Source organism: Carassius auratus, unplaced genomic scaffold (assembly GCF_003368295.1).
Source record: "Carassius auratus strain Wakin unplaced genomic scaffold, ASM336829v1 scaf_tig00214720, whole genome shotgun sequence".
Taxonomy (NCBI): Eukaryota; Metazoa; Chordata; class Actinopteri; order Cypriniformes; family Cyprinidae; genus Carassius; species Carassius auratus.
The window spans coordinates 258,625-280,861 of record NW_020527781.1 but is presented as its reverse complement, the minus strand read 5'-3'; the positions used below and the strand labels follow the sequence as shown (position 1 = coordinate 280,861).

Here is a 22,237-nt window from a genome sequence, read left to right as displayed (position 1 = left end):
CTGACCCAATCGGACATTTCTAGGGGTCCTCGCGCCGTGAAGAACACCAAGTGACGAAGAGGTTCCATTTCAAAGCATAGGCGTGTCTGGTGGACACGGCTCTAGCTGAAGTGATGGTAGCTACCACCTGTGGTGGCAAGGTACCTAAACCTTCCATGACCTGTCCAGAACCCACACATGTAGGTTCCACAGATCAGGACGTGGGTGCCAGAGGGTGCCCAATCTCTGAGAAAGAAGGTCCTTCCTCAGAGGAATTGGCCAGGGAGGGGCTGTCGCGAGGAGTACAAGTTCGGGGAACCAGGTCCAGCCGGGCCAAAAAGGCGCAACCATGAGGACCTGCTCCTCGTCCTCCCTGATCTCACACAACATCTGTTCAAGAAGGCTCACTGGGGGAAACATATACTTGCGCAGGCTCAGCGGCCAGCTATGTGCCAGGGCGTCCGTGCCGAGAGTGCCCTTGGTCAGGGAGTAAAACAACTGGCAGTGGGAATTTTCTGGAGAGGCAAACAAGTCTACCTGAGCGTTTCTGAATTGTCCCAAATCAGCTGAACCAACTGGGGGTGGAGTCTCCATTCCCCGGGGCATGCCCGTTCCACATGGCACCCCCAGCCCGTGGCAAAGGCATCTGTTGACACAAAAACATGTCTGGACACCGGTTCTAGGGGCACGCCGGCCTGTAGAAACGAGGGGTCCAACAACGGAGTGAAGTTTCGGAGGCAGGCCGGAGTGATGGTCACTCGGAGCGTGCCCTGTTTCCATGCCCATCTCGGGACTCGGTCATGAAGCCAGTGTTGAAGTGGTCTCATATGGAGTAACCCGAGTGGTATGACGGCTGCCGCGGACACCATATGCCCGAGGAGCCTCTGAAGCAGTTTCAGTGGAACCGCTCTCTTGCCCTCGAATCGTCTCAGGTAATTCAGCAGTGGCTGTGCACGCTCGTTCGTAAGCTGCGCGAACAGGGCGACGAGTCTATTTCCATACCGAGAAAAGTGATCCTTTGCATAAGGGAGAGCTTGCTCTTTTCCAAATTGACCTGAAGACCCAGTCGGGCGAGGTGTCTGAGCACCAGATCCATGTGCTCGCACAACCGCTCTCGAAAGTGAGCTAGGATGAGCCAGTCGTCGAGGTAATTGAAGATACGGACACCTTGTTCCCTGAGAGGAGCCAGGGCTCCCTCTGTGACTTTCGTAAAGACGTGGGGAGACAGGCAAACCCGAATGGGACAACCTTGTACTGATATGCCTGGCCCTGGAAAGCAAACCGAAGAAATGGTCTGTGTCAAGGAAGAATGGAGACATGGAAGTATGCGTCCTTCAGGTCGATCGCTGCAAATCAATCCTTCGGACGAATGCATTCAAAAATGCGCTCGGACGTTGGCATCTTGAACGGGAGTCTGTGCAGAGCTCGGTTCAAGGCACGCAAGTCCAGGATTGGCCATAACCCACCTGTCTTCTTGGGTACTATGAAGTAAGGGCTGTAAAAGCCGGACTTCATGTTGGCTGGAGGGACCGGCTCTATCACGCCTTTTGCCAGCAAGGTCGCGACCTCCATGCACATGACAGGGCCATCCTTGCCCACCATCGTCGCACTAACACCCCGAAATCTGGGGGGACGCCGGGTGAACCGAATCGCGTAGCCGAGCCTGAGCGTCCGGATGAGCCACCGGGAAGACCTGGGGAGCTCTAGCCAGGCTCCCAGAAACCGACCCAGCGGGATCAAGGGGACTACAGGCATACCCACGGTGGGGCAGCATGGTGAAGCAGACAGCCCCGGAGGTCGGTAGCAGTGCGCACCTCCTGCAAAATCCCTGGGTCAGCACTGCCCTCGTGCTTTTAAAGGTGCCTTCCATGAACTGGTTACTTCCTGGTGCACTACCGCAAAGAAAGGAACCAGAGGGGGTGCATCTGCATGAGCAGCCACCAGGAACCAATCATCCAGCCCTGATTCTCGATCTCAACGCCGAGATGGTCATGTCCCCGCAATGAGAACATGAGCCTTCCACGAACGCAGTCTCTGCGTGCTGGAAGCACAGACACATGACACAGTGATCGTGGCTGTCACGAGGAGCGATGTATCGCCCGCACCCAAAAACACACGGGCGAAATTACATATTTAAAAAGACGCAAATCGGCCCATATCTCTTTTGTGAAAGAAATTTGCAGAAATTTGCAGAGCTCGCAATGCAAATCCCGCAGACCAAGGTATTTTGTGTACCATTGGCTCGTTTTGTAGCACTCGAAGGTGATTGGGCTAGATCCCATTCGTAAAGTCGAACGTGACCGACTGAAAGGGAACTCAATTCTGTAATGCTGGAATTTGTTCACATAAAACATAACCAACATAAATATAATAGACATAAAATAAAATAACGGAACATCATAAAATCTTGAGTGTATGTTCACAGAAAACCACCACAACTTCCCAACACTGTATTTAGTGTTTACTTTACATTAATCACCAGTAGGATAAGACCCCGCTGCCCGTGTTTTATAGCCTAAATAAATGCTCAAAATGAGAATAGAAAATTATATAAATTTTCTAAGAAAAAAAAGGATAGTTTCGAGAGAAGCAAAACGAATAATGTGCCAGTTATTCCATTTTGTCATTCCTTTGCTCTCTAACGGAATGCAATGTTATAATAGGACTAATTATTTAATGATAACATTAACAGTGAAGCAAGCATCTAAATCTGGGGGGGTAAGCTTAGTATAATAAAATCATCAAATTAAGTCTTCATGTTAAGAAAGAATAGTACACAAAACACATTTCCAAAACTGTAAAAGGTTATTTAAAAATAAAGCATTGCACTCATTTATTTAGCCTATAAATTAAAATAATAATAAAAATAACTATTATTATTATATATTATAATACCGGTTATGCATAAGAAGCTTTTATCCAAAATGACTTACAAAAGAGAAACAAATTACTCCAGAGTCAGTCACAATGCCAGGTTTATTATACAGATGATCACAAATTAAACACGATATTGATGCAAATCTTTCTTATTAAATCATTGTATTACACCTCTTACTACAATTGATAAAGAATCACTTAAGACACTTTGCTGTAAACCTATTCCACATAATAATATTCAATAAAACTAAGTTAACACACAGGCTACATAGGAGCTTGCTGTCATGTCACTGAGATGTTTTCAGAAAGGGAAGAAAAAAATTTAAATTGACTTGCACTCTCAAATCAAACCATAAAGTACATCTATGCAAAACAATTTTATGGTCCGTTCCATTTTTATCTTAGACATAGTTTTACAATTCTCTTACTTGGCCGTAACAAATAGATACCCATTTTCTTCAAATAGGTACCTCCTCAAGGGCAGACAGCTGGTCACACCATGGAGCACCACTGACTGTCTCCAAAGCATCCTCCCCTTCATCCTCCTCCTCAGCCATCTCCTCCTCGTGCTCATTCTCTGGGGCCATGATGTCACCAACCCCAAGGCAGATGTTATGGAGGATGACACTGGCTTTTAGGACCCGAAATGGTAAAAAAGGAAACCTAAGTACATCTTCAAAAAATAAATCTGTTTATTTAGTGCTTCATTGGCCACGTAGGGGCCAATGTAGCACCCCTGATGGTCACAAACAGCTTCAGGATAATAGATGGAAAAAGTTTCCGGTTCCTGTAGCACTGACCAATTAGACAAGGTAAACAGAGGTTGAACAATAGGAGGAGCATCTCTTTTCCTTCCAAACAACTTTATAAGTATAATAATATGGTCTTCACCTAGTGTGCACTGAAGAGTTTAAACAAAAACTTATGTAAGTCAGGTATGTAAGAATTTTTTTTTGTTGTTGCTAAATTAATGAAGTTATTTGTTATGACCAACCAGGGTCAAGGAGGTATCATGAATAAAGAGTTCTGGGCCTGCTTTCACCATTTCTGTGTTTTGTTATTATTTTCTGTTTACACCAAATCTGTTAAGTTTTCTTCAGGCCTAAATTTTTACTCAGTGTTGACACGTGAAAGGGTTTTTCTTCACTGTGACTTCTCATGTTAATCCTAAGGTTTTTGCTTTGCCTGAGCCAGATTTTTCACAGTGACAGCAAGTGAAAGGCTTCTTTCTTATTACATGACTGTTGCAGTTTCCTGGCTGTGAAACCCCTTTCACACTGAGAACATTTTAAACTGCTCTCAAGTTAATTTTTGTGTGGTTATTAAGGGATATTATGCATCTGAAACTCTTTCCACACTGTTGGCAGGTGAAATTACTTGTAGCTACCATCTTTTGAGCTCTCTTTGGTGAAGTTCGTAAAGTTTCTCACAAACTAAACAGACTTCACAAAAGAGAGCTCAAAAGAAATTTCTCTTGTAAAATCATGTTTCTCAGACTGATCTTTGTCTTCCATTTCAGTTACTTCTTTACATGTCTCTCCAGTGTGAACACTTATGTGGCCTTTGAGGTTTCTTTTTTGACTAAAACTCATCCCATGCTGTTGGCAGGTGTACGGTTTCCCAGCATTGTGAATTGTCATGTGTCTCTTTAGGCTTCCTTTTTGAATGAAACTCTTTCCACACAGTTTGCAGGAGTGAGGCTTCTCTCCGGTGTGAATTTTCATGTGAAAATTACAGTTTCTTTGTTGACTAAAACTCTTTCCACACTGTTGGCAGGTGTACGGTTTCTCTCCAGTGTGAATTCTCATGTGGCTCTCTAGGTTTCCTTTTCGAAAGAAACTCTTTCCACACAGTTTGCAGGAGTAAGGCTTCTCTCCGGTGTGAATTCTCATGTGAGAATTAAAGTTTCCAGTATCAGTAAAACTCTTTCCACACAGTTTGCAGGAGTAAGGCTTCTCTCCGGTGTGAATTCTAATGTGCCTGTTAAGGGTTCCTTTCTCAAAGAAACTTTTTCCACACTGTTGGCAGGTGAAATGACTTCTATCTCCTGTCTTTTGAGCTTTCTTTTGTGTTGTCAGTTTAGTTTGTGAGCAATTAAAACTTTCTCCAGTAAAAAGTTTTTCAGGCTGATCTTTGTCTTTAATTTCATTTAGTTTTTCATATTTCTCACCAATGTGAACACTCATGTGGCATTTGAGGTTTCCTTTTTCACAGAAACGCTTTCCACACTGTTGGCAGGTGTAAGGTTTCTCTCCAGTGTGAACTCTATTGTGCCTTTGAAGGGTTCCACTTCTAGTGAAACTTTTTCCACACTGCTGGCAGGAGTAAGGCTTCTCTCCGGTGTGAATTCTCATGTGGTCTTTAAGGCTTCCTTTTTTAGTGAAACTCTTTCCACACTGTTGGCAGGTTAAATCTCCCGTCTTTTGAGCTTTGTTTTGCACAATCTGTTTAGTTTGTGAGCAACTATAAAAACTTTCTCCAATAAAATCATGCTTCTCATATGGATCTATGCCTTCCACTTCAGTTAGTTCTTCACTTTCCTCTTTCAGGAGCATGATGTCTAAAGTAAAAAGAGAACAATACAAGTTAATCTTATTTTAATGGCACAAAGCTTTCGATTTTAATAAATGGCCACAGATTTTGGACCGGATATCTCCGGTGATGTCATTTCAAGCAAAAAAAGTCAGAATTGTATGTTCCTTTTGTTTTGTTTTTTTTTTTTTTTTTTTAGCTCACAGGCAACTGACTATTGGCACTATAACCACATCAACCTCCTAGGATTTACTGTTCTCATCAACACCTATAAAGACTCCTGGTTTCAGACTGGTTTTCAGTTGGAAGAGGAAGAATCAGACAATTCGAGACAGAACCACATGACTCAACTTTCAACCCATGCGACTCTGTTTTACATGAATCTTTAATGTCATAATTAATACACATCCATAAGTTAATTTGCAAATGAGAGCCATTTCTTTTGCACATGCACAGGCAGAGCCAGGCCATAGTTGGAATTACACCCATCGGAAACCTCCTCTTATCAGCAGCAACTTATTTTAATGGATGATCATTCATCCAACTAAACAAAAATATGCCTGTAGTAAATCAATAAACAATGCAATATAAATTTTTTTTTTTCATAACATGAAAATAGTTAATATTTTTTATAAATATACTTTTAATGTTCCACATTCATAAATTTGCAAGGCCATGGAGTCACACATTTACCAGTCCGACACATTCCAGAGACATTGCAGAAATTGTATATACGTGAACAGCGAAACCTTATACAGAAGTTACAAAACAGAGGAAAGATTGCTGTAACTGGAGATATGCATGCACTCCCCAGGTAAGCCATAAGTTCGTTAAGTGTGTATTATTTTATTGATTGTGTATTGTGTATGAAAATTATATAATCACACGTTGAAGAATAGTTACGTTCCCACCTTTTTTTTTTGTTTGTAGTGCATTCAGCCAAGTATGAAAGCTACACACTTATGGACATGCACAGCAATACTGCTCTACAAAAGCAAAAGACCTGAACTCGCTAGAGTGTGAAACTGAGAAAAACGACTGTACAGTTTTTTACTTGTCCAGCCAAATTAATTATAGGTAGAACACTGAAAATTTAACAATGAGATGATTTGGTATCGAAAATTATCTACATAAAATTGTGAGCTCTAACTTGATTTTTTACTCCTACTTTGAAGTTAATGTACTCTGCTTTTGCATTGTCTGCAAAACGTGAGAAATCACACCAAGGCAAAAGGCAGTAACTTCCACATTATAAACATTTGGTTGCTAAATCGGTATAGTGACACCTGTAAAAAAAATCTAGTGATCATGGACTGTCTCATTTAGGCAACTGCATACAATGATACAACTGTTTTAAGGTGGTTTTTTTTTTTTTTTTTGACCATAACAAGCAGACTGAAGGTTAAACTTCAGTGGATACCAATAATTCTCGGATAACGTTACTTACAAGTGAAAATCAAGGCACAGCATTAATTCAATTAATTGGGCAGAATTTTAGCCAAAGTGGGTTTCTCTGTTATTTCACACTTGACGCAAGTGTGTTTCGGTCTGGAAAGTTTAGCGCAAGTGTGAGTACAGGACAGTGGGGGAGGGGGCTAATCACGCTCGAGCTCAGTTCAAGGAAACCGTGCCTAGTATGAATACACCCAAAAAATAAAAAATGTGGATTGATTGGAAAGTGGCAGCATAGCATCGGAAATCATGTTTTTTTTGGTGTGCCACTTCCTCCACATCAGGACCAGAGAAGGTTAAAGAGTGGACTTCACTGGTCAACCACCTCAAGAATGTGCACACTTACGACAATCCCATTACTGACAATAATTTCTAACAATGCAGTGTCCCTGGCTATCCAAAATAATGTTGGCGCAGTGGATAAGACACATGCCATTGGTGTGAGAGACCCGGGTTCAAATCCACTGTGAGACACCAATGTGTCCCTGAGCAAGACACTTAACCAAAATTATTATTATTATCCCTTGGAACAACTTTACTAGTACTTTGATAAGGGAGTCAGTTGTGACAACATTGTGGCTAAGGCAGTAAGGATGGATCACGACTACGTGACACACCCACCTGCAGGTAAGATTGTTCATAATATGTTTAGTTAACACTAGTCAACTATGTGTACCGTCATTGGATAAATGCATTTCTACCTGAACAAATGAATATTTATAATATAAACTGTTCACGAAATTCAACTAACGGTAGCCTACATATGTAACAGTCTCATGCTGTCTAGCTGTAAGGGGCAAGGGATGGGCAGTAGGGCAGAGCGGGGCACAACATAACGCCTTTGACTTTCTCCATTTTTGTAAACCTACTTTGGGTTTAGAGTATTTATTTTTACCCAAATTAATTTAATAAGATGACCATATAATAGTTTAAATTGTAATCTGAACTAATAATAAAAAAAAGAAATCTTAAAATATTTTCTCAAAATAAAATTAGTAAATGTTCATATAAAATAATGTAATTTTTTTTAAATAATGAAAGAATTTACTGATGTGGCAGCTCTAGTAAATACACTAACTTTCATCATACTAGCATGTGTGGAAGTATTTAAACCAAGTTACAACTGGCCCCGTGTTAGGTTGTGCTCCACTCTCCCCTATTTTAATACTTTGTCATTTGTCATCCTTAACAAAAATAAAATGCAATTTGTAATTAAATACTTAAAATACTTCTTAAAACATGATTACTATGTTGTGTTGAAAGGTAGCATAAATGTTAAGAATGGTTTTTAATTTCTTTATCTTTAAAGGTGCTCTGGATGAGGCTTTGGATTACATCCATGACTTAGAAGCCAAGTTGCAAAACACTGGTCTACCACCCCCTACTCTCTTCAGCCGATACTGTTCCTCAGATGACCAAATATGTGTCTACACCAAATTTCATATATATATATATATATATATATATATATATATATATATTCTTTTTTTTTTCTAATTAAATATATTTGTTATATTCTTAATATTTTTCTGTTGAAATGTGACTTTGATTTCACTAAAAAAATAGATGAATAAAATAATTTTGGTCAAAATTGTGCATTTAATTTTTTGGTATGGTAACATCAACTGATTAATAGCAACTCAAATAACATCAAACATTTACAATAAAAATAACATTACAGTTCATTAACAGCAAGACAAACTGATTGGTAAAGACAAGATTAGTCTAATTCAAGGTATGCATTCATGTATGTGTTATAATATATATCCAATTTCTCTTTCATTTCCGCCATGAGGGAAAGACCCCAATATAGATGGCGTCCTCTCCATCTCAGAAACCCCATCCAATACAACAGACATGAGAGGTTGGGGCTGCACTTGTTGCCATCAAATGGATCTGGCAGTGTTCCTAGACAAGAGAAACACAAGATTATTGGTCACACAAAAGTAAAGTTAGACATGAGTGCATAACTATATTTAAATTTAATTCATTATATCTGCAGTAACCATAATTTGGTTAGTCATAACATTAAAAAAAAAAGTTAATCACCTGTATATGCCTTGTACAGAGTGGACCTCAAGGCTTTTGCACCACCCGCTCACTAACCGGTTCAGGATGGAGTCCCTTAAAAGTAAAAGACAAAAAGCAATTACAGTCTGTGGTCACTACTGGTGGTGTATTTATAATAATTTACAGTTTTTATACATACACATCGATTCTTAAATCATAATGACAAACCCACCTGTGTTCTTGGTCTGTGCCATCTTTGTAAGCCACTTGTGCAGGCCAGGGAGAGTGGAACAGCCTGCAGACCCAGCTGTGAATTATGTGCGGTCTGGTACAAGATGGCAACTATGTGATTGCAGAATCCTTTACCAGCCGCACGACTGCAGGAGAAAGCTTTCAGGTTGGCACTTTCTGCATCCAGCGATATCTAGACACAATAAATTAAATAGGTTGGAATTAAGTCATACTTATGTTGCTACATCAATGTTCATAATAACAGGAAACGTTCAGTAGGGTGACCAGATTTGAGTTGGTAATAGCAATATGATAATGCAAATACGTTCAATGTTATTTTATTATATAGGCATCAAAAACGAGGACATATCCGGGAAAAAGAGGATGTCTGGTCAACCTACTTTCAGTAAAATAATAGTAAGTGAAGAAAATGCCGCAACCGCAGCAAGAAGAGTGAACATGCAAGAACGGGCAAATTTTGCCAACCGGCATTCTGTCTGTCTATAGTCAAACTTCCAGTTTGTGAGGCTCCTCGCTATCTCATTGACCTGAAGCATCTACCTCTCACTACTACCTGTCCCTGGAGTATATTTGATACTATAACCGCATGGAATAAGAAAACATTACGTTTTATCTCACAAAGAAATACACAACTTTACAAGACAATGTCAGTAACATTTCATATTTATAGTACAGCTTCACCAAATTACTGGTTGTTATGTTAATCTCATGCCTTCTCACTTAAACATACACACAACATTTTCACTACGATGTGTTATACCTTATATTACAAATTTGCAACACCCAAGATTTACAGTTAACGTTAACAGAGTTATAACCGGTGATACGGCTATGGCTAAAGCTAGCTAAAGCTTACCTTGGTAATTGTGGATAAACTCTTCGTGGAAGAATTTATATCCCTTGTCCAATTTGTTCCCTTTAGTGGACGAATGCATCTCCACACTCTTCACCACATCGGCACTGGTGAACTTCGGAAGATAACTCAGGCTCGTCGAAAATACTTTAGCTGCCATTTCTTCGCCAACAAAGCTCACACCGGAACTGGGATTATGCTTCGTTGATGTATTTCCGGTTTTTGCGTAAATGGTCTATACAGCTTTAAAGAAAATTATAAAAACATTGTAATGGGGCTTTCAATTAATGTCGGTCATGTTCTTGTAGACTGTACCTTGCTGTGATTCATCATAACAAAAATGGAAACCGAGAACAAGCCACAACATCAACAGGACTTGTGGTGTGCAAAATGGTGTTCCAGAAATCTTAAAAAGGGAATGATAAGCACGGGCATTAAAAAAGACAATATACATAGTAATTAGTGAAGCGGATTTATTCAAACAAACATATTAGAAGAATGTAACAAATAATTGGTAACGTCTCTTTTTTTTCTTACAGATTATGTTGTCGAGCCACTGAAGTGTGTCTTTGACAAAGTTAAAGTTTGACAAAACACTCTCCATTTGTGGATGAAATGAAGGCAATTCCCATTTACACACCCCATTGTACAGAGTATGACAGATCGTCAAAAGATTAAGCGATGTTTAATCAGACTATACTTACTGCTATGATGTTCTGCTTCTTACGACTGTATTAGTCACTTTTATAGATGTAGATATTCTGCAGAGTATTTGAATATTGAAGCCATGTCATCCGTTCATAAACTATAAAACCTTCAATACTTGATAAGCAGTAATCCAGTATTGTTGATGGGCATTCTATTTCAGACATTCGCTGCACCCATTAGACTAATCACAACAGACTGAGTCATCAGGCCAATCACCACAGATTAGCATCATGCAAAGGAGGGGTTTGGAAAAATTAATCCAGGGTATATACAGAACTTCTTAAGTTGAATTTAATACATTTTAATGCCTCTTTTTTTTTAATACCTTCAAAATATTATTTAAAGCTGCGGTAGGAAACTTTTGACGCTCTAGCGGTTAATACACAGAACTGCTTGCGTCTTGCGGAAGAACATCGTAGCCGGAACTACTTCTCTCTGTTTATGTCTATGAAGAATCACAAAGGTACTGGGTTACTCCGCCGCGGTATCCCCGAAGCAATCTAAAATAGTCAGAATATAAACACTTATTATAGGTGTACCCTAGTGATTCAGGACAAGCCAAAAACACGGTTTGGAAAATGGATTCATGGTGTACTCGCTTATTATATACATTTTTCTACATTTTGAACACAAACAAAGTTACGGACCGCAGCTCTGATTGGTTATTTTTTACCGGGAGCGATGGAGTTTCTGCAAATGGCAATAGGAGCACTGGGAGGAGCCAGAGGAGCTGGATTTTTTCACAGATTATCTGTCTCATATTCTACTGTCAGGACATAATGACAGGTTTAATAAATATGTAAAAAATATTTTTTTTACAAAAGTTCCCTACAGCACCTTTAATACCATCGCGACTTCAAGCTGCAACTGTTGTGGCGTAAATTAAATATCTTTCCAAATGGATTAACATATTGCATCACAATGTAACAAGGTCATTATAATTTAACATCAACACTGGACTCAAAAACTGCCCACAGACATAAGAACAGAAATAAAGACAGAAGAGGAAGGAGACATCTTCTTCTTATATCATTAGTCAGTAAGTCTGATGTGTGAGCAATCTAAAAAAGGTCAAGTAAGCACAGGTGTTATTAAAATAAATTAAACTGATACATTTAAGTAAAGCAGAGGGATTAATCAAGATGTCACAATGGGTCTTTGTCCATAGTTTTGGACCAAGATTAGCAGAAAACACAGCTTCGCAGGGCTTATTGCTTTATTAGACAACCTTAGCCTATAATTATAGCATTATTAACCTAAAGTAAAACATGAGCCAAGTTTTGGGCTACATTTGAAAGTTACAGATATGTCAAAGTTAGATCATTGGTTCTCCAGCTGTGACTCACTATTGGTGGTACTCAGGATGCGATTAAACATACAATAATTTAAACAAAATCATTTATTTATGTTTGGCTTTATCAGAGCCATGCTAAACCTTCAGATTAAGGCGAGACACTGCAGGTGAATAAACTAATAGTTATCACTTTACTTACGAAGTTGATTGATTACATTGATAAATGCATATTTTTTTGTATTACAAGTTTAAATATGCAAATGAGGCATTATTTAATGAAATATGTGCTAATTTGCATACTTTCCAGTACAAAAATCTGAACAATGGATGAAGTCAATTTCAAAATTATTGTTACTTTTTTTTACATATTAAAATTCTCTGAACAGCAGGAAAACATTTTCACAATTTGGGGGGAATAAAATGTTGTATTTAATCAAGAAAATTATATATGAACACATCCCTCTGTAAAAAACTTCGGAATATAGACAGGAGTAAATATGTAATCTGTGGTGTGTGTACGTGCTACTGAAGTGGAGATTTATGGCTCAGTGAAAAAAAATCATTTTGCGAAAATGGCCTTTACAAATATGTATTGTAATTGAAATCTATTGACACAAATAGATAAAGTCCTATAAAAATAAATACTTAACGGTGTCTTTTGGAAGTTTTCTTTCCATTAGTCTGAAAAAACACTTTATGAAAAGCCAAAAAGCCCAAAATTTAAAAACTGACAGGTGCATGAAAAAACTGTTTTTGCCTGCAGTGTCCCTCCTTAAGCATTACAGTAAGTCTATAACACCATGCCCATCACAAGTCATGTCAATGCTAGTCACAATGGTGGTTCTTGGAAAGCCTAATATTTTCTGAAGGGGTACTCTGTGAAAAGTTTAAGAACCACTGACCTAGATATTTAGTCAATTTTAGAGGGGGAGCAGGACCCATGTCCTGCCTGCTTGTGGCCTAGACTGGAGCTATTAATCCTGAATTTGCATATTTAACAGGTAAGTTAGTCTACTCCAATCTCCATTTAATTAAATCAATTTTCCAATATTATAGCTACTATTACCGAAAATCAACAGTAGGCTTAATTATAAAATGACAAAAAACATTCTATGTAAGCATATAGGTCTACCAAACATTAGGCAGTCCAACCAGGATTTGACATTACTTTTTTGTAATTTTTGCGATTAAAATGACTGATTTTGCTGCGCTTTTATCAAAATTTGCGGCATTTCTTATTGTTTTCTAGTGAAAATATACTATTACCGAAAATCAACAGTAGGCTAAATAATAAAACGACAAAAAACAACTATGTAAGCATATAGGTCTACCAAACATTAGGCAGTCCAACCAGGATTTGACACATTACTTGAGTTTTGCGATCAAAAGGACTGATTTTGCTGCCGCTTTTCTCCAAATTTGCTGCATTTCTTATTGTATTGCAGTGAAAATATACAACAGTGAACATTCTTCTAACACTATTATGACTTTTCTGACTTCGAGAACCACTGCAGGTGTCCAGACTAACGTTTGAGGACTCCAACACTAGTGCCATTAAGATCTACAGAAGGAGTCTCCATCACCTGACAGTAAAGCACTCAACCTTATCACACATCTACATCTCGGAGATGTCTATTTAATGTCTGCATTTACAAGATGTATTTTTAAGAGTGCTTGTTCATCTGCAGTATGTCTCCAAGATTTTTCCTGTCAGAGGTCATCAAATAGACATTTATTAGAATGCATGTAAAACTACTTTTTTTGTTTTTTTGTTTATTTAAAAGGAACAATGCACATTAATTACAATAATTTGTTTTACACTCAAAATGTAAATGCGCCAGAGTTAGCTAGAGAGCTAATTTTCATCCGTAGTCCCTTGGCAGGTAGACAGAGCATCATAATACAAAAAAAAAATACATGTATTGTATTTATTATCATTATGCATCCTTTTTGTTAAATTGTTTTCTTTTTTACAAAAAAGGGCAGTACCTAAGATAAGATAAACCAACTATTAATGGTTGCAGTTTTGAGTGTTTTTAATCAAAATTTATTAAATTATATTTAGTAATAATATTCCAATGACGATAGCTAATAGGTTTTTGATCTAATATTTTTAAGGTTTGCTTATAAAGGGTTTCTATTGGTTTAACCTGTTAACTGTCACCCGTCCGCTCTGTGGGACGCCTACATTTATTTCACTATATTACAATTAAATCTAATCTAATCTTGACAAACTATATATGGTTGGAAAGGTCTAAGACTCCCAAATACATATTTTATCAATGTTTTTTGTAAAAAATTATGTAGGAAAAGTAATAGATTAATTTATGACAAGAGTGCACCCTCAAAAATCTACATTTATAACAGGAATTTTGACCTTTGTTTAAAAATAAAGACTTCTTTGTTGCCTTTTTCTCTATCACATTTTAGAAATCATCAGAAATTATATATCAACCGAAAACTTAAACTCTCAAAATTCATCCTTTAAAACTCATTTTAAAATCAGACATTGCATTACCACGCAAATGTTACATCAATATCTTGTTACAAACTGTTTTCATTCATGAATAATACAAATTTAAGTTTGGATCGTGCACTACAAAGTCAGTGTTCAAAAATATGTGAGTGAATCACATATTCACCTTCACCGTCTTCAAACAACACGATCGCTGTCTTGCTCTTTCTCCCTCGCGCATATTAATCAAAATCAATTGACCCGATGGTGTCGAACATCACTATCCAGTGATAAAATGTTTTCTGTGTTGATTTTTGTTTTTTGTTTTCAACTGACCCGTCCAACACTGAACTCACGAGACGCCTGAATTGGTGTATAAAAAAAAATCTGTAGCACTTTACAATGATGTTCTATATATTAAACTATTTAACTACATTATTTAACATTTACTATTACTAAACTGCACTTCTACAATATTGTTAATTTCAACATTTAGGCTATAGCCTTAATTGCTGAAATCAAAAGTTGTACAATATTTGTTAACAAAGTTACAAACAAATAATTTACTCTAATTTAAATAATACTCTGATGTTTAATAGAATAGAATGTAAGTGTGCTCACCCCATTTTTGTTTGTAAGGAAACATTTGATTAGATTTCATATCGCAATATTTATCAGAGAAAAATCAAATATCGCAACGTAATTTTTTCCCAATATCATCAAGCCCTACCCTTAAGTGTCATGCAAGGTCATGACCGGGTGGAAATGAGGGTCCCATGGGCAAACCAGTTGAGAATCGCAGGTTTAGAAATATCATTCATTTCTGTACAGCTGCACATTTAATTAAAGATCAAATGAGTGAGTTCAGCTTTGAGAATGAAAACCAACCTGTTTGTTCCTCAGTATCTTCACGTTTGACTCTGAATGTTTCTTCAATCTTAATGTCTTCACTCTCCTCTTTAATAAATGCCATCTTTATAACAGAGTGTCACGTGGATCTCTGTCGCTTCAGCAGGAGTTTTTCTGTGTGTTTGGACACTTTGTCCTGTTTAAGATGAGAATGATAAAAATATAAAAAAATAAATGGTAACTAAATCTCTGGGTTCAATCAATCAGTTCCCCAGTTCAGTAACTTAGTCAGCACACTGGTGAGAGTTAATGGTGACCTAAGATAAAGAATAAAAAAAACTCAAATGAATAAAGTGATACAATATATAGAAGGTTCATTAAGATTTCTATTCGGTATTTTCTCAATTTTATATTTAATAAATTACATTTTCATGGAGACGTTTGCAGTTTATTTTAAATGTCATTATTGCATTTACACTGTTTTGAGCAGCGTGCAGTCTATTTGAAGGTTTTAAAGCAGTAGGTTTAAAACGATCTGTTCATCTTATTAGTACTTCGTTGCAAGTGACTGAAATCGTGTTTATTATAAACTGATTCACGATATAATGGAGAAATTAGACGGACCTTTCGTGTTTACTTATGTGTTCGCGCTTTAGTCACAGATAATGTCACTAGGTAAAGCGTTATAATCTTACACTATGTACTAGTTTCATTACACATATTTATATACACTTATCGGAATGTATTGATTTAACCACTTTTAAATGATTAAAAACACACCTTTCTTCAGTCGAATCGCAGACGCAGTAGAGCGGCGCAACCGTATGACGTCACATCGCCAAACCAAAATAAAAGTCTTGCTCGCTAAAAAGAAAGGATTTCGCTTCTTCTTTTACGTTTAATGGCCGTTGGCAACTCATCTCAAAGGTGCATTACTGCCACGTACCTGACTGGACTGTGGGTATTAGAATGACGTCAAATGAGAGGTAGAGAAAAGGGGAAAAAATGCACCAAAAAACCCTCCTATTAAATTCTTTCACTTAACCCCGTGTTTTTCAGAAATGCAATTAATGAATCAGAATCAGAATCAGAAAGAGCTTTATTGCCAAGTATGTTTGCGCATACAAGGAATTTGTTTTAGTGACATAAGCTTCCAGTACACAGAGACACCAACACACAGACAAAAAAAAAAAAAAAAAAAAAAAAAAAAAGGTAGTCAAATAAATAAGTGTATAAACAATTGTGCTATAAATGATAATGGAATAGGATTGAAAAAGATGCAGGGATGTACTAGGATGGAGGGGTAACAAATAAATATAAGGATGTTGCACTTTTGTTTGCATAAGCATAAGTGGGGAACATTTAACTGTTCATGAGGTAGATTGCCTGGGGGAAGAAACTGTTTTTGTGCCTTGCTGTTCTGGTATTTGCGGCTCTGAGACGCCGGCCAGATGGCAAAAGTTCAAAAATGGGGTGACTTGGATGTGAGGGATCCAGAGTGATTTTATGAGCCCTTTTCCTCACTCTGGATGTATACAGTTCTTGAAGGGTGGGCAGGGGAGCACCAATAATCCTTTCAGCAGTCCGAACAGTTCTCTGTAGTCTTCTGATGTCTGATTTTGTTGCTGAGCCAAACCAGACAGTTATAGAAGTACACAGTACAGACTCAATGACGGCTGAGTAGAACTGTTTCAGCAGCTCCTGTGGCAAGTTAAACTTCCTCAGCTGGCGAAGGAAATACAACCTTTGTTGGGCCTTTTTTACAATGGAGTCAATGTGATTGTCCCACTTCAGGTCCTGAGAGATGGTGGTTCCCAGGAATCTGAATGACTCCACTGCAGTCACAGGGCTGTTCATGATGGTGAGTGGGGAAAGTGCAGGTGGGTTTCTCCTGAAGTCCACGATCATCTCCACTGTTTTGAGCGTGTTCAGCTCCAGGTTGTTAAGACTGCACCAGACAGCCAGCTGCTCAACCTCTTGTCTGTAAGCAGACTCATCACCGTCCTGAATGAGGCCGATGACTGTAGTGTCATCTGCAAACTTCAGGAGCTTGACAGAGGGGTCTTTAGAGGTGCAGTCGTTGGTGTACAGGGAGAAGAGCAGAGGGGAGAGAACACATCCCTGAGGGGCACCAGTGTTGGTGGAGCAGCTGTTTGATGTGAATTTCCCCAGTCTCACTAACTGTTGCCTATCTGTCAGAAAGCTGGTGATCCACTGACAGATAGAGCTAGGAACAGAGAGCTGGGTCAGTTTGGTCTGGAGGGTTGTTGGGATGATGGTGTTGAAAGCCGAACTAAAGTCCACAAACAGGATCCTCACATAAGTCCCTGTTTTGTCCAGATGTTGCAGGATGAAGTGCAATCCTATGTTGATTGCATCATCCACGGACCTGTTTGCTCGGTAAGCAAACTGCAGGGGGTCCAGTAAGGGTCCAGTGATGTCCTTCAGATAACCCAGAACCAGTTTTTCAAACGACTTCATGACGACAGACGTTAGAGCCACAGGTCTGTAGTCGTTAAGTCCTGTTATCTTGGGTTTCTTTGGGATGGGGATGATGGTGGAGCGTTTGAAGCAGGAAGGTACTTCACACAACTCCAGGGATCTGTTGAAGATCTGTGAAAAGATGGGGGCCAGCTGGTCAGCACAGATTTTCAGACAGGCTGGTGTAACACCATCTGGGCCTGGTGCTTTTCTTCTTTTGTTCTTCTTGAAGACCTGGCGCACATCATCTTCACAGATTTGAAGAGCAGTAGGTGTGGAACGGGGGATTGCAGGAGGTGTTAATGGTTGTGCAGGGAGATGGTCGGAATGGGTGTTGGGGGTTTCAAATCTGCAATAAAACTCATTCAGGTCGTTAGCAAGCCGTTGATTAGCCTCAGTGCAAGGGGATGGTGTCTTGTAGTTTGTGATGGCCCTCAGTCCTCTCCAAACTGAAGTTGAGTCGTTGGAAGAAAACTGGTCTTCCAACTTTTTAGCGTAGTTCTTTTTAGCCGCTCTGATCTCTTTGTTCAGTGTGTTCCTGGCCTGATTGTACAAGACCCTGTCCCCATTTCTGTAGGCATCCTCTTTGGCCTGACGAAGATGTCTGAGTTTTACTGTAAACCATGGCTTATCGTTGTTGAATGTTAAATAAGTCCTGGTAGGAATGCATATATCCTCACAGAAACTAATATAGGATGTTACAGTCTCTGTGAGTTCGTCCAGATCGGTGGTAGCAGCTTCAAAAACACTCCAATCAGTGAGGTCAAAACAAGATTGTAAATCCTGCTCCGTTTCGCTGGTCCATCTCTTCACAGTCCTTACTACAGGTTTAGCAGATTTAAGTTTCTGTTTGTAGGATGGTATAAGATGAATCAGACAGTGATCAGAATTTCCCAAAGCTGCTCGTGGAACAGAGTGATATGCATCCTTTATTGTGGTGTAGCAGTGATCCAATATATTACTGTCTCTGGTGGGACATGTAACATGCTGTCTGTATTTTGGCAGTTCACGGGAGAGATTGGCTTTATTAAAGTCCCCCAGAATGATTAAAACAGAGTCCGGGTGTTGTTGTTCTGTCTCTGTGATCTGATCAGCAAGTTTCTGTAAAGCTGAGCTCACGTGCGCTTGCGGATGGATGTAAACACTAACCAGAATGAACGAGTGAAACTCCCGCGGCGAATAGAACGGCTTGCAGTTGACAAACTGCATTTCTAGATCAGGACAGCACATCTTCTTTAACACAGTTACATCTCTACACCACCGCTCATTGATGTAAAAGCATGTCCCGCCGCCGCGCGATTTCCCCGTTGATTCTGTGTCACGATCCGCTCTAAACAGCTGAAAGCCCGGCAGATAGAGCGCGCTGTCCGGTATGGTGTCATTCAGCCAGGTTTCCGTGAAACACAGAGCAGCAGAGTGAGAGAAATCCTTATTTGTCCGAGAGAGTAGAAGGAGTTCGTCTGTTTTGTTGGGTAGAGAGCGGAGATTTGCCAGATGGATGCTAGGCAACGGCGTTCGAAATCCGCGCTTCCTGAGTCTGACGAGCGCTCCCGCTCGTTTCCCCCATCTGCGCGTCCTGAAGCGCTTGATCAGCGCCGCCGCTCCTCCGATAACAACGTTCAGTAAAACGTCTGAATAATTTAAATCTGGTAAAAGATCTTGTGGTGTGTTCTGCCGAATGTTCAGCAGTTCATCCCTGGTGAAACTGATAGTGTTTGTTAAACAAAAAACAGGAAAAACGAACAAAAACAGTACAAACACTGGAGAGCCAAGCACTGAAGCAGCCATGCGCGGCGCCATGGCTCCCAGATGCTCCCAGATGCTTCCCTAATAAATACTCAAGTGTCATGGTTCGTTCATGCATTTGTGCATTTATTTCTGTTGTATTTAAACCAGTGTTACTCATTCTAGGATGTAACATCTCGTCCCTTGGGCTTCTGCTCTTCCTCATGCTTGTGACTGACTACTTCATTTTGTAAACTCTATGACGTCCTGTATCCACTGTCTTCCAATATCCCTGCCATATTTTACGTGAATGTTGCTTTATGATGGTTTTAACCTCTGCTCTACTTATTGGTGCTTGTACATCACACTAGAAAACAAATATTAAGACAGAAGAAGAATTGAAGAGATTATTTACAGTGCTTTTTAAAGAGCCATCAATCCAGACGAGCTTTATATCTAATCTTATATATGAATATAACCTAATGTGAAGTGCTTTAAATTCATAAACTCCAGAGAATTTGTGATATTTTTATCAAATATAAACATTAGTATATTACATAGCTGCCAATTCTCACGCATTCAGTGTGAGACTCACGAAATCGACCCAATTCTCACACTCTCACGCCACACCCCCAAATTCTCACGCAGACTCATGCAGCAGTGAGGGGAAAAAAATTGTGCCGCATGATTTCGCAAAGCAATGAACAGAGAGACAAGACAGACAGTGTAGTGAATTTTTTTCGACAATTGTGAGGGAAATATCGCAGGAGCGGGCAGAAAATTTCAGAAAATTTCTCGGGAGACCCGCGGGGAACGGTGGTGTGTAGTAGAAATGGAGTCAACACAAGAAGTTGAGAAGAAAATTAAAGCTGCTGTTTACTTGACAAAATCAAAGTAAGGCAAATCAAACATCTGGAAACAAACAAAATGTGTTTTATTTTGAGCACTGCCAGAGCATGTGAGAGGATCGGAGTGCTAAAGTTTTTAAATTTTCACTGAAATAAACTTAAAGTGAACGAAAATCAAATACACTTCTTCAGTGTTTGCATTTCAGGTAGGCGGTTTGATTATTATATTAAAGGGGGGGTGAAATGCTATTTCATGCATACTGAGTTTTTTACACTGTTAAAGAGTTGGATTCCCATGCTAACCATGGACAAAGTTTAAAAAATTAAGTTGTACGTTTGAACGGTTTGTCACAAGTTTCGGAAAGTTTTTTTTCGAGTATGGCTCTGTGTGACGTTAGATGGAGCGGAATTTCCTTATATGGGTCCTAAGGGCACGTCTGCCGGAAGAGCGCGCGCTCCTGTAGAGCAGAGCAATTCATAGAAAAAAAGCAAAAAAAAAGCAGAGCAATTCACTGATCAGAGCGAGAGCGAAATGTCACAAGAGAAGTGTGTTTTTGGTTGCCAGGGCAAGACAACCCTGCACAGATTACCAAAAAAAAAACAGCATTAAGGGACCAGTGGATGGAGTTTATTTTTACAGAGCATCAACGGAGTTGTGCAAGTGTTTTTGTTTGTTCCCTGCATTTCGAAAATTAACCAAGAATTTCTACATACATTTTATCTAGTAAACCTAATTGTTTATATTGGTGGCTGTTTTTGCCCCATTGACTTCCATTATAATGACATTTTTTGATTGCAAAGCCATGACACCATATAACCATGCATTCTTGATTGTTTGTGGTTTTCCCCTTTTGGGAAGAGGTAAAAAAAAAATATTTTTACAGTTGATCACTAGGTGGGACCATTAACCCTTTAGATAGGCCTGTAAAAAAGGCTTAGTTTCTGGCTTGTATGGAGTTATATAGAGTATAATAGCAAATTATAGTGTGTGTGTGTGTGTGTGTGTGTGTGTATGTGTGTGAAAGAGAGAAAGAGAAAGAGAGGGTGTGAGAGAGACCTTTGTGCACTTACCTTGATGTACAGTATCTGAAAAAATCTAAATATACACCTCATGCTCTCTGAACTAGAGGTCTTCACAGTGCACCCGAGACCCATCGACCCGGGACCCGTACGGGTTCGGGTCTATATTTTAAATGATCTGCCGGGTCCGGGTCGGGTCCGAATCTATTACCTCGGGTCCCAGATCTGTTTAACATTGTTTGTAATATCCGTGCGATCGGAGTCATCGGACTCGGAGAACATCCTGCCGTGATCAGACACTGCTTGTGTTTTTTGTAACTTGCAACTTGTAAACTTAGGAAAAAGAAAAGTGAAAAAAGTTCTCTCTCTCTCTGCCGTTAGAAGCAGAGCGCGCAGACTCAGGGTTAATGCAAGTGTACGCACGGTAATAATGGATACGTTCATGAGCGATGTGCGAAAAAAGCTAAAAAACAACAAGTATAAAGAGGTAAAACCTACGGGCACCTCTTCTGTCTGGGCATCCTTCATACATATTGTAGACGAACATCAGAAAAAAGTGAGTGCAGTTAAGTGTAATACGTGTGACACACTGTTGAAATTTGATTCAGCAAAAACTGGCACATCCCATCTTTTAAAGCACACCAGGTCGTGTGGTAAAAAGGTTTTGACCCAATCTTCAGTGGCGCCTTTTCTTATATTGGGTGTAGTACCAAAAAAAGCAAAGGATGTGTTTTGGAAAAATGCACTAAAGTCTGCGCAAAGGATTTAAGGGCCTTCAGCATGTTTGAAACATGCTAGACTGTAGAAAAATATGGACGTAGTGTCCGTGACGTCACCCATAGACTCCTCAATAGCGGTTTTGAAGCCTAAAGTGTGCCGAGCGAGCCATCACCATCTTGGCA

The 22,237-nt window shown here is 39.3% G+C and overlaps 1 protein-coding gene across 3 annotated transcripts; it reads right to left on the bottom strand.

Moving 5' to 3' along the window:
- Positions 1-3,969: 3,969 nt before the first annotated feature.
- Positions 3,970-16,233, bottom strand: LOC113092854 (gastrula zinc finger protein XlCGF57.1-like). 3 transcript variants are annotated; one of them, XR_003287634.1, is made up of 6 exons: positions 16,042-16,233; positions 15,301-15,578; positions 9,959-10,198; positions 9,083-9,274; positions 8,890-8,964; positions 8,431-8,748 (listed from the first exon to the last, which is right to left on the bottom strand). XR_003287634.1 is itself a non-coding variant. In XM_026258623.1 (3 exons), exons 2-3 carry the CDS (start codon positions 15,383-15,385, stop codon positions 4,290-4,292), a joined length of 1,212 nt encoding a protein of 403 aa, XP_026114408.1. In that variant the 5' UTR covers positions 15,386-15,578; positions 16,042-16,210; the 3' UTR covers positions 3,970-4,289. The 3 variants fall into 3 exon arrangements, 2 of the variants coding, with proteins under 2 accessions (XP_026114408.1, XP_026114407.1); XM_026258623.1 differs by lacking the exons at positions 8,431-8,748; positions 8,890-8,964; positions 9,083-9,274; positions 9,959-10,198 and adding an exon at positions 3,970-5,416 and having other exon boundaries at positions 16,042-16,210; XM_026258622.1 differs by lacking the exons at positions 8,431-8,748; positions 8,890-8,964; positions 9,083-9,274; positions 9,959-10,198 and adding an exon at positions 3,970-5,416 and having other exon boundaries at positions 15,301-15,457; positions 16,042-16,209.
- Positions 16,234-22,237: the final 6,004 nt, after the last annotated feature.